The sequence below is a fragment of the Suricata suricatta genome, chromosome 3, assembly GCF_006229205.1.
Source record: "Suricata suricatta isolate VVHF042 chromosome 3, meerkat_22Aug2017_6uvM2_HiC, whole genome shotgun sequence".
NCBI lineage: Eukaryota > Metazoa > Chordata > Mammalia > Carnivora > Herpestidae > Suricata > Suricata suricatta.
The window spans coordinates 152396051-152409325 of record NC_043702.1 but is presented as its reverse complement, the minus strand read 5'-3'; the positions used below and the strand labels follow the sequence as shown (position 1 = coordinate 152409325).

The 13275-nt window shown below is 35.8% G+C and overlaps 1 protein-coding gene across 3 annotated transcripts in view; it reads right to left on the bottom strand.

Annotated features, from left to right (window-relative positions):
- The window catches only part of KCNT2 (potassium sodium-activated channel subfamily T member 2), a 340818-nt gene that overhangs the window by 170068 nt on the left and 157475 nt on the right, over positions 1 to 13275 (bottom strand). For all 3 annotated transcript variants that reach the window (XM_029933172.1, XM_029933173.1, XM_029933174.1), the window contains exon 12: positions 11076 to 11139. In XM_029933172.1, the coding sequence (XP_029789032.1) occupies positions 11076 to 11139 (64 nt within the window). The remainder of the gene's footprint in view (positions 1 to 11075; positions 11140 to 13275) is intronic.

Sequence of the window (13275 nt, the reverse complement as noted above, 5' to 3'; positions counted from 1 at the left end):
GCACTGTTATGAAAAAAACATCACATATATAGTATGTATAAATATATATAAATAATCTTTAGCCTGTAACCGATATTTAATAATAGCAAACATGGAGAGGTGTTAATATATACTTCTTTTTTCTTTTCTTTTCTTTTTTTCAGTTTCAAGAAGCAAGAAGTTTAAAAATCAGTTGTGCCAAGAAAGCTAAAAGAGCAAAGCAAACACTACAGGTTTTTTTCAGAAGTAGGCCATTTATGTAAAAATCCATATGTCCAGTTCAGCTCAAAAAATTAAATTCTCTCCATGCTGCAATGAAAACCTATCTAGAGGGTAAATCTATTATACTTCATACATTAAAATGACTGAGTGGAGACTTAACTTTGAAGAAGTCTTTAGGAGTGCACCTAATGATACTGAGCGAACAAGATATTGAAAGTAAAGTGTCTGAAAGTTTAAAATTTTTTTTAATGTTTTTTTTATTTGAGAGAGTGAGAGAGCGGGGGAGGGAGAGAATACTAGCTGAGTAGGGGCAGAGAGAGACACACACAGTGTGAAGAAGGCTCCAGGCTCTGAGCTGTAGCACAGAGCCCGACACAGGGCTCAAACTAGTGAACTGCGAGATCATGACCTGAGCTAAAATCAGAGACGCTTAACCAACTGAGCCACTCAGGTGCCCCTTGTGTCTGCACCTTTTAAAACATATCACAACACAAGCCAACATTCCTCTGCCCATTCACCACCTCTCATATTCCAGCTCACTATATAGGACTGTGATTCCTGACGTCACCAGCAACTTCAATCTATCCATACTCTCATTCTCTGTTATCTCCATGTGCACATTCTAACTTCCCTGCTTACCACTTGTACCAAATGTTTCACCAAGTAAGCAGACTCTGGCATAAACAATCATTTTGCTTTCCTCTCTGACTCAGGCCTACTCAGAACTACAACCTTGCTAAATCCAACTCTCTTTCTACTACAAATAACAGATGGCTGGGCACAAACACACGTATATGCTAAATAGGCCTTACTTCACATTCAGAGTCCATAATATCACAGGCGACAGGAGCATTACTCAGCAACTCCACATTTCTCCAGGTCATTCACTCTTCTGCTGCTCTAGAGAACTATTTCATAGCCCCTCAAACGTCGACCATCTCTTCCCTCTTCTCTGATTATCTCAACTACTATGAGAAAACAGAAATAAGAACAAAGGGTCCAGGGCGCTCTCCACCACATCTGACTACATACTCGCCTCTTGTTAAAATGAGTGAGCATTTTACACACTTAGCAAAGGGAACTTTCCGTCTATACACTGGATCATATTCTATCTTATATATCCTCTGACTGTATTCTTCGAATTTTTCACTTTCCTGTATCGTTGGTTTTACCCTCTCTGGTGGATCATTTCCTTTACAATACAGAACGCCTAAAAATTTTCCCCACTAAAAAAAAGAAAGGAAAAGAAGAGAAAGTTTTCCATCAGCACACATTACCATCAGGTGCTGCCCCATTTCTCTGTCCCCGTTTACAGAAACCACTTCTAAAGTCTGTAATTGCTGCCTTTACTTCCACTTTACTATTTAATTTTAAACTTTCTTTTCTAATCCAGGAAATTAAAGCCATGAGTCTCTTTTTAGGCAACACTTCAGCTGTATCCCCTGAATTTTGATATGCTGCATTTTCATCACAACTCAATTAAAATAATTCTAATCCTCCTTGTTATTTCATATTTTGTCCATGGCTTATTAAGAACTGTACTGATTTTCAAATATTTGGGTATTGTCCTGTTGTGGTTTTCTTATTAATTTCTAACTAATTTTTATTATGATGACAGAACATACTCTGTATGTTTTAATTCTTTTAACTTGTCTGCCATTTCTTCTATTTTCCAGCATATGGTCTTTGTGAATGTTCCATACCCACTTGCAAAAAATGTGTATTCCGCAGTTGTTGAATGCAATGTTCTATTCGTCAATTAGATCTAGTTGGTGAAAGTTAGCTCCAGTTTCTTTTTATAACCCTACTGATTTTGTTTATCAATATCAGAATTTCTAACAATTGTAGCTTCTTCCAGTTCTCCCAGTGTGAGGTTTCACGATAAGGTGTGTGAGCACACATTGAGGAATGTTATGTCTTCTTGATCCACTCATCCTTTAACAAATACAAAATACATTTTTTGGAGAAGATCTTTAAAAAGCAATTGATAAATAATGGCTTAAGTATTAAGAAGAAATTCTACAAGGATTGAAGGCACACAAGCAAGTGGAGAAGGGAATAACATGAAAGTGGAAAAAGTTACCAATGATCATTGAACAAAATAGGGAAAACAAGAAATACAAAATGTTCTCTATTAGGGGACATTTGGTGTTTTTAGAAAGAAGATCATCAGGAACATGGATGGAGTGTAAACTGGAATGGGGGATCTAAGGACATCGTAACTTTGAAATAGTGAGTGTCACTTTTTTCAAGAGGTTAGACCTGAAAAGGAAGAATTATAATACTTTTAAGAACACAAGTAGTTTGAAGTACTAAGTGTCATAAAACTATTCTAATGAAAGCAACATGGTGTTGCTTTATGTGCTCCTGTCTTAATAATTAACGAGCATTGTATTTTAAGGTAATCTTTCAAAATTGTGAATTAATGTTTCAATCTAAAAGGTCAGCCTTCTCTAACATTTCATATGCCTCTTCCCCAGGTTCTCTCCTTACCACTCATCGCTAGTTAACACTATTCATTTATTTATTTAATTAGTATATCAATTGTCACTCATACTAGTAGGCTAGCTTCAAGAGAACTGAGATTTTTTTCACTGCTATGTTCATAAATGTACCTTCAGGTGATACATCAACACTTGGACTATAAGCCATTCAGTAAATATTTGTTCAGTGAATGAATGGTTAAAAATGGTGATAGTGTTACCTGAGGGCAAGTTTATTCCTTGGGTAAAATGCTATACTCAGATTTAAGAAGCATATAAATAATTATGTCAATTGACCCATGTAAATTTGAAGGTAAGTGAGCCAAGACATGTAAACTTTAAATGAAAATGTGAATAATAAATTAACAGACAATAGGATAGTGAGTGCGGAAAGCAAAACTGCAATAAATAGCAATTAAAAAAGTAATGAATGGTAACACATACCTATAATGTACCTTGATTTTGAGAATTTAGGAGATGGCGGGAAACAATACAAAAAAGGGGAAAATGTAATCACAGTGATCACTGGGTCTTCAGTGAACAGTGTATACATAGTCATGACATTTTAAATGTATATTACATTCAACCTTTAGACTTCCTCAATAAACAATGGCAGAACATTTAGTTTTAATCACCAGATAAAAGGTAAATGATATCGGCCTTCATATACAAAAATGTAAGTACAAAAGACCAAAACTGATCATAGAAAATTGGGAATGAAAGCTGAAGGAAAAAAGGAAACAAATGCCATATTCTTCTTACAAAGCAGAGATACAAAACATAGTGTCAGTGGTTTAATGGATTTAAACTATTTACTTTTAAGAAATAGACTAAAAATGAGAAGTAGAACAGACAACTGATGCCTAATATGATGCGAATATATATATTCTGATTACAGAATCAGATATATATTCTGATTACAATTTCAGACTGTAGAACCACTTTTATGTACAAATGGTTGACCTATTTGAACAGTAAGCTATTATCACCATGGGAAGCCGTTTTGGTACAAAGAAAAGAGTGTTAAAGTTGACCTGACCTGGGCAGACTCCAGGCTCTGCCACTCCGGGAAATCTAATTAACACCCTTGAGCCAGGGTTCTTTCATCTATAAAACAACTGCAGTGAGCATGAAATGCCATGATGTGCACAAAATGCCTCACCACATGAAAGCCACACGAAATATCAAATTTCTCTGGTTCCTTATTTATTTGTTTGTTTGTTTTTTATTAAAGTTTGAAAAAAATGAGCTGAAGTATGTATACCAATAGTAACAGTATTAACTAGAACTGTAAGATTTTTGTAGAAAATTAGCATTAGCGTAATAGAAGCTTCAAAAAGGTTATTTATCATCCTTCACAATAAGTGATGAAGAAAAATACACGTTTGAATACTTCCACTTGCTGGGTGATAAAGCCTGTTATCTTTAAAATATAAATATAAATAAATAATATTATTTATTTTAGCCATTCTGATGGGTGATATCTCATTGAGGTTTGGATTTGTATTTCCCTGATAACTAGTGATGTTGAGTATCTTTTCATGTGTCTATTGGGCCGTCACATTAGAATGTCTTTAAACCACACTTAGAAAAATTTCTTTAAAAGTATGCCTAATATTAAAAATTTATCTCTATAGATGTAACATCTTTTTCCACACAACAGATAATCCTAACTCAAGTGTGCACATATATAGCCGGAAAACATTGCCAGGTAAATCTATTAAAAATCATTATTGGAAAGGTTCATCTTAGAAACAAATATATAAAAAATTAGTCTAAATTACTTCTTAAGAAATCATAAATATTTCACTAATTAATTTCACATATATATCTTTGGAATTAAAATTAAAAGAAAACAGTAAACTTGCCTAATCTTATTTATTTAGCAAATATTTCTCCAAGGAAGGCTCAATGTAATTAACCTTATGTTTTTGGTCAGTTTTTAAAACAAAGTAAAACTTTTTACTTTGCTCCATAACCGTCAGTAACATATAAATCTACATGTTTCTTTTCACTATCTAATAGTTCTATTTGTCGCCTCATGTTGCAGAGTATGCAGCCTAGAGGTGACCGACTGCTAGCCCCTGCAGGATAGAGAAAGAATTTCCTGAGAACCTCCTATAATTTAATTTTCCCATGCGACTCTTCTGTCTAATGTAGTGGGCTTGATTAAAATTAAGGAGAACAGACAGCTCTTAGTCGAATGGAACAGGATTCCATCAGCCAAGAACACATCAGGATTCCAGGCCTTCTGGTCTGCCCAAGATACCCACTTATTTTCATTCCCAAAAGCAAGTATAAATGACAGTACTAGTGACTTGACTGCTTCAGTGCAAAATTCTAGAGTTCATTTTCCTCTAAACGAAGATACAAGAAAGGATTAATAAATGTGAAATGATTCAGTTGTAGCAGGATTGGATCATCATAAAGGAGGAGTTGTTCTCTGCTTCCACCCACCTCCCAAAATGAACCACGTACTTGGGGAGAGACAACTAAATAGTTTGTCTGGACCAAACGCCCATATGTACAGAAAGATATAAACAAACAAACAAAAAGATGAACTAGATTTTTTGGTCAAAAATGATGTATTTATTAACCTTTAGGAAATCAAAAAGCAGAATTTCAACTCTCCTGCTAGGATTGAAGCCAAACACTGGGGACTGAGGGACAGGAGGGCCAGGAGTTGTTGAACCAACTTCTCTGTAGAAAACAATGCAGCAGTGTTTGAAGAGCGACTACCCCAGGCCGTTCCTACAACATAATAACGAATATGGTGTCCTCTACGTTAACACTTACAGCTAGTCAGCATAGTGTGACATTTTCTTGGGTTTCTATATTTTTTTCTAAATAAATCTTAAATTGGGTCATTGTGTTCACATATGTAAAAATGAGGTTCAAAAGAGATGAGGGGTGCCTGGGTGACTCAGTTGGTTCAGCATCTGACAATTGGTTTTGGCTCAGGTTATGGTCTCATGGTTTGTGAGATGGAGCCCCAAGTTGGGCTCTGTGCAGTGTGGAGCCTGCTTGGGATTCTCTCTCTCCCTCTCTCTCCTCTTCCCCCCCCCCACATATTCTCCTCCCCCTTCTCTCTCTGTCTCTAACTTTATTTCTCTCTCTCTCTCAAAATAAATAAACTTAAAAACAAACAAGATAGATGAATGGTAGTCCACTGGTGTGTCCAGATTTGAGCAAACTAGGAATAGCCTAACATCCATTTTGTAATGAAGACCTGCAAGGCTGTTTCTCTAAGGGCTGTAGACAAATCCATGAGACCCTGTACATACAGACACAGCATAGTTGCAAGACTCTCCAGTCTTTGCCAAAGGAACAGAAATACTGTAGTAATGTAGAAATACTTAGTGTCCCCCATGGATATTGGTTTTTTTTTTCTTCTCTGCCATCTGTCAAGACATAAAACTCCATTCAGTTACTGGGACCCAGGCCCTCCTCCTTGTCCCTGAACTCTGACATTGACTTCCCTTCTGTATTTTCTCCCAATACTTTAAATATTTTATTACCTTCTCTTCTTGTTTGCATGGTTTTTGAAGATAGGTCTGATGTGCTTCCCCCACCCTAACCCCCTAACTTCCTTCAGGAATTTATCTTTGATTTTCTGTCATTTGAAAATGATATTTCTAGGTGTATTTTTTGGCATCTTTTCTGGTTGGTGCTCTCTGGGCTTCCTGGATCTGTGTCTGATATTAATATGGGGAAATCCTCAGTTACTATGCTTTCAAGTATTTCTTCTACCTCTTTTTTTTTTCTTCTTCTTCTGGTATTACATCTAAGTTACATTTTTTGCAATGGTCCCAGAGCCCTCGGATATTCTGTTCCGTTCTGTTTGTTTTTGTCAAATCTTGTTTCTCTTTGCTTTTTACTTTTGGTGGTTTCTGTGGATTTATCTTCAAGTTCCAAGATTATTTCCCTAGCCATGTCCAGTCCACTAATAAGTCCATCAAAAGTATTCTTCATTTCTGTTAGTGTTTCTACATCTAGCATTTCTTTTTTGTTTTCTTCCTTCCTTTCTTTCTTTCTTTCTAAATAGTTTATTGTCAAATTGGTTTCCATACAACATCCTGTGCTCTTCCCCACAAGTGCCCTCCTCCATCACCACCACCTCATTCCCCCCTTTCCCTTCCCCTTCAACCCTCAGTTCATTTTCAGTATTCAATAGTCTCTCAAGTTTTGCGTCCCTCTCTCTACCCAACTCTCTTTCCCTCTTCCCCTCCCCCTGGTCCTCCATTAGGTTTCTCCTGTTCTCCTGTTTCTGTTTTTTTTTTTCTATCAGAGCTGACACTATCCATCTTTCCTTACATGCTGTCTATTTTATCCATGAGATTACCTGGATATTAATCAGCTATTTTAAACTATTGGTCTAATTTAAACATTCATGTCATGTCTGTTCTGATACTTGCTCTGTCTCTCCAAATTGTTTTGTTTGGTTTGGTTTCTGCTTTTTGGTTTGCCTTATAATTTTTTCTTGATAGCCAGTCATTAAATACCAAGTTAAAGGAGATGCTATAAACAGATCTTGAAAAATGTGAGAGTGAACCATGGGGTAAGGGAAAGCGAACTAAGTCCTGAGTTAGCATCAGTCTTTTGTGATGTGAAAGAAGATGGCCACGGTGGTCTGGAATTGTGTATTATCCTTCTCCCAAGTCAGTTAGGCTCTGATAACTGTTTCCAGCAGGTTAAGCTCTGGTTAACTAGTTTCCCTAAGGTCAGGGCCTATAAAGAAGAACAGAATGCACTGGTGTATTTCAGAATGTTTCCTTTACCCTGACCTTTGCTCCCAAGAGGATATTTTCTCTCATTTTTACTGTGAGAACCTGGTCAAACCCCTAGAGGCAAATCTCACAAAATTAGGGGACCCCTCCCAATGACTACATTCCCCAGGGGTTTTTAACTCTCAAAGTTGTCTGCACTGAATCTCCAGAAATTCATTAAATGCAGTTCAGGTTTACCTGCCCCCGTACTGGTTCCCAGGCTCATTTCCACTTAAGAGTCTCTGCTCTGGGAAATTGCTATTCTCTGAATTTGTGAGTCTCTCCAATCATAAGGATAGTATTTTGCCTTGTTTCCTCCCATCTCTCTCTTTTCTCCTGAATCTTTTTTACAAGTTTTCAGGTGTTATCCTATTTTTAATTTTCAGGAGCTCTTGTTGGTTCATGAAATGTTTTCTGTCTTCAATTGTTTTATTCTACAGACATTCTTGTTTTATATATGTACACTCTTCACAACTTCTCATATTACTCTGAGGATATTTTTTTATATTTTGAAATCTACTTCCTCACTTAGAATTATATAGTTTTGTTTGTTTCTTCTGAGTTCTTCCTTTTTTTTTAAAGCTTTTATGTTTGTTCATTGTTCTTTCTTTTCCTTGTCAGAAATTTCGTTAAATGTCTATTGATCTCTGTTTTCTGAACATGTGTAGAAGTGAAACACTCAGAAGCTGTTTGAGACTTGATTGAATGGGGGAATCTTATTTGACATAACCCTTACAATAAGGTGATTAATCTGTGATATTGCACTAGGGAACTCCAGACTTTATATATTTACACACACACACACACACACACACACAATGCACATGGCATTCTCTCTTATGACAGACCATTTCCTCAGAGAAAATTCCTCAATATTGTTCCAGTGGTGGTGTGGACCTGGCTATTAGGATTCTGAGTCATTTGGGAGAAGCACCTCACATTCAGTCAAACAACTTTCTCTTTAATACCTTTGACTTTACCCCAACTCTCAGTTGCACCTTCTGGTTCTGAGTGAAGGGTGTCACTGGATCAAACTCTGCCAATAGTGAACCTACTCCCCAGGATGGGGAAAGGGATCAGCACTGATTTCTGAAGGGATTCTGGGAATCTAATCTTGCAGACTTTTAATCACTATTCGTATGTTTAGTCCTACATATAACCTTACTTACAGAAGCATCTGGTGCCTCTATATCCTGAAATTTTTGAAGTTCCATTGCGAAAAGCAACCTGCTTCTGTCTTGTTTCCTCTCTCAACTTAAATTTTAACTTCCTTCTAAGTCAGTTACCACTCATCCATCTGCTTTCTAGCTTCCAAACTTGTGTTAGTGCTGTCTCATCTACCATCTCCTTTGTCCTTAGGAGTGTAATATTTTATTCATTTCCTGTCAATATGGCAGAGTGTCAGGAAAAAATGAAACATATCTGCTTAACAGAAAGATCCCAAAGTCGCATTGTAAAGGGCACTCCAAAAGATATTATACATTTATTACTTAATGTTTATACTCCTTTTTGTTACTCAAAACATTATTGGTACTGGAGGACAGTACTTTGAAACCACGTTACCACTTAAGGGGCACAAGATTCACAATTTCAAAAGTAAACAAATTATGGAAACATACAGTAGATTATCAGTTCAAATTCATTTATTTTATAAATACATTTGGAGTACTTAATTAAGAAACTCCTGAAATAACACTTAAATGAACTGAGGAGGGTGTGGTCTGAATTACGATAATAACCAAGGAAAAAAAGGGAGCAGATGAATTCTTAGGGGCGCCTGTGTGGCTCAGTGGATTAATCATCTGACTTTGGCTCAGGTCATGATCTCCAAGTTCAAGTTTGAGCCCCCCATAGGGCTCTGTGCTGACAGCTCAGAGTCTGGAGCCTGCTTTGAATTCTGTGTCTCCCTCTCTCTCTGCGCCTCCCCCCTTCACACCCTGTCTCTCTAAAAATAAAAACATTTTTTTGAAAAGCATATATATTGTAGGGACTCTTGGGTGGCTCAGTGTCCAACTTCAACATGTCCAACTTCAGTACAGGTCACGATCTTCTGGTTAGTGGGTTCAAGCCCTGCATGTGGCTCTGCACTGCCAGTGCAGAGCCTGCTTGGGATTCCATCTCTCCCTAGCTCTCTCCCCTCCCCCTCATGCTTTCTGTCTCTCAGAATAAGTAAGTAAACACTAAAGAAAAAAAGAAATGTATTTTTGTAAACAGAAATGTTTTATAAATTCTTCAAACTATGTTTGTTCTATGTTCTTATACTAGTTTGGTAAGCGGCATTGAAAAAGTAGCACAAACTGAGTGGTTTAAATAACTAAAATTTATTGTCTCCTAGTCTTAGAGGCCAGAAACCCAAATTAAGGTGTTGGCAGGGTTGATTCTTTTTAGGGGCTAGGAGTGAAGGATCTGTTTCAGGCCACTCCCCTTGGCTTATAGAGGGCTGTCTACATGTTCAACATGGCATTCTCCCCCATAACTGTCTGTCTTCAAATTTCCTCTTTTTACAAGGATACCCAGTCATATTGGATGAAGGTCCACCCTAGACAGCTGATTAAAACTTGATTTTCTCTATTAACACTTTATTTCCAAATAAGTTCACATTATGCGGTACTGGGAGCTTGGACTTCAGTATATGAGTATTGGGAGACACAATCCAAGCAATAACAATCCTCCTCAACTAAAAGATGAGAAAATTGGTTTAAAAATGAATAAAAACTTTAGGTAAATTAGAGTGAAGTAAACAGGAGAGCATAAGATCTTGCCACATTCAGGACTCATCTAAATTAATATAACAGAGGGTCTTATTGAATATGACAGAAAAAAAAGGAAATCATGTCCCAGAAACACCCATGAATATATTACTTTTTCCCCAGTCACAACAGGAGCCACTAAGGTTTTGTCTCTACACCACAGATATGGCTAGAGATAAACTCCCTGGCTTAGAAACACAGGACCTAACAATACCTACTCAATATAAAATAATAATGTACTTTCTAAAAGCAATAAAATTAGAATGCACATGTAAAACTAGAAGTTATAATTTGGTAAATTATACTATTTAATTATGAATTTATATAACTTAAGCCTGAAAAAAAAATACATCATTGAGATCAGATAAGCCAAAGGATGCCAAGTTGGAATGTGCTTCCCAATCACATGGGTATCTTTTTAAAATACACAGATTCTGGATCCCCACCTCATATATCTAGAATAGAATTTTCATGAATGTATACTTTTTTAGAAGCCCTCCAACAGATTCTAATGCAGACTGCCTGATCCATCTGCTTTGTTTTGAGATGAGGAAAATGAGACCATTTTAACAAAATTACATAGCAAAGGACATACATAATTTTAAAAAATAGTCCAGTTCTGTCTGCATGTGACTCAGTTCATTTGGATCAATGGAAAATCCAAGGACTAGTAGAAACTACTTCAAAAACAGTTTTATTGATATAGGCCATAACGCAGCTATTCTTATATGGCAAAGATCGTTCAGAGATATTTGCTTCCCTTAGTAATATTTTAAAGTCACCTATATTTAACATCGGCAGATTTTTTTTTAAAAAATCCAAAAAAGTCTTCTAAGGTAAGAAGTACGATTATGGAAGAGAATTTAAAAACTTACAGATGATGTCCTATCCACTTCACAACGGCTGCTCAGAATAAAACAGGCCTCAGCATCATCCATCCTAAATACAGACAGAAAAACAAAATAATCATACACTGAAATATCTCTGCATTGTCTGAAAAATAGAATTCCAATGCTTAATCCAATGTACACAAAGTACAAATAAACTATGAGTATCCTTAGGCTTAAATAAAAGTTAGATTTCTAGCAGACCATTACTGAACTTGTCTGTGAACAAAACAGTTATTGTGGAATTAGCTATATAACTCAAGAGTTCATAATGACAAAAGTAAAAAAATACTCAAATTTTATGATTATGTAGTTTTTCATGTATGTCCTTGTTTAAATTCAGGGAATTGTTTTGGTCTTTATTTTATGATTAGTTACATTTTAACTGCACAGTTAATTAACTAGGAGAGAAGGAACTGAGCTAATTACTATTCTTAACTCAAACTCTACTATACATTTACATTTCTTGGAGATGATTCACCCTCTTGCTCCAAAGCCCTGTCCCTTATGCTAAAGTTCTACATTTCTTAAATTAGGTGATAAATGGTATGTTTCAGTGCTTGAAGAACAATATTCTAAAAACATAAAAATGTTGGGAGTGCCTGACTGGCTCAGTTGGTAGAGCATGCGATTCTTGATCTCAGGGTTGTATACTCAAAGGCCCCCATTGGGTTTAGAGATTACTTAAAAATTTTTTTTTAATTAAAAAAAGAAAAGTCAAAATGTTAATTTCAAAATAAGAAATATTTTGTCTTTCTGGTTCATTATGATAAAATAAACCTTCCCCCCTCCCCAAAATTATTATTTCTATGCAGAGAAAAGAGAAAAACCTATGGAATTAGGCCAAACCAAACAGTTTTGGAAAAATATTAAGCCATGGTTGTAAGATAATGAGTATCGCATAACATTTTCAAAACATTATCTTCAACAAAGCAATTCAAAATTCATGCAACTGACCTTTGGAACTGGTTTGGAGAATCCTACTCCTTGTTTCTTGCATGGGAAATTGTGTTGAAGAATGTATTAGTTAACATTAAATCCCAAATCTTTATATGACATTAGGATAAGAAATGAACATAAAATGAATACTTCTTTCTTAACCCAGATTTTTTAGTATTACCAGCCTGCTACCTGTCTCATCCTCATTATCATCTTTTTTATATTCTAATGAATGAATGATTCTTGTAAATGTGGTTGATTTTGCTGAAGAACCATTTTAATACTATTAATAATAAATTAATTATGTTAATCCTAAATTGTGTAATTAGTAAAAAGATAAGTTAATAATTTTCCCTCTACCCTTCTAGGTTCATGGCTGAACCCCTCTGCAATAAATAGACAGATTAACAGAAGAAAAACAAGTTTAAAAACACATATACTTCTGGTATAAGGTACAAGTGAGAGACACACAGGAAAACCGATTAACTCCTCTCCCATGAGGCTACCACGTAAAACACCATCCTCAACTAAAGACAAAAAGGTGTGTTTGGCTAGAGGTAGGGGGAGCCAGTTATGGGACCCTATCAAGAAAAGCACAGTAAACAAGGGTAAGATTGTTATGTAGATTTAGGTCTTTGCTTTCTCCACTCACAGAAGTTTCCAGAGAATGAGTAATCCTCCTCTTCCACGCACTGAGAGGGAGACAGCCTTATGGAATGAGATTTATATTTGAAAATATCAATGCCCCTTACAAAAGGGTTAACTTCAACTTGGTTTTCAGTTTTTCTTGGGTCTACTATTTTCTTAAAAATAACCAACTTGTAATAATCCTGCCATAGGCACACATTTGGGGGTAGCAAATTTTGTTCCCCTCTATAGTATCAAGCCAAAATACTAATAGATAATTCTAATAGCTTAGATCAATTAATTAGGTAATAAAAAAAAAGCTTCATTTATCACATAAATTCATAGTGAACTTAATAAGGGAATTATTCTTATGTGAAAAACTTAATGCATGCAATAAAATAAACATATTGATTATCTATGCAGATGAATACAAAGATCCATATTATGTTAGTGTCTAAGCAACTATTTCTTTAGAGCTACCAAAGAATGCATATAGATAGCAAACAGCAAACACCTAAAGTCATCTTTTACTTAAGGTACTGGGAGACTCTGACTATGAAGTACTTAATCCACCAAAAAAAACTAATCTATTCTCAAAGAAACTAAATTTCTTAATTCTGTA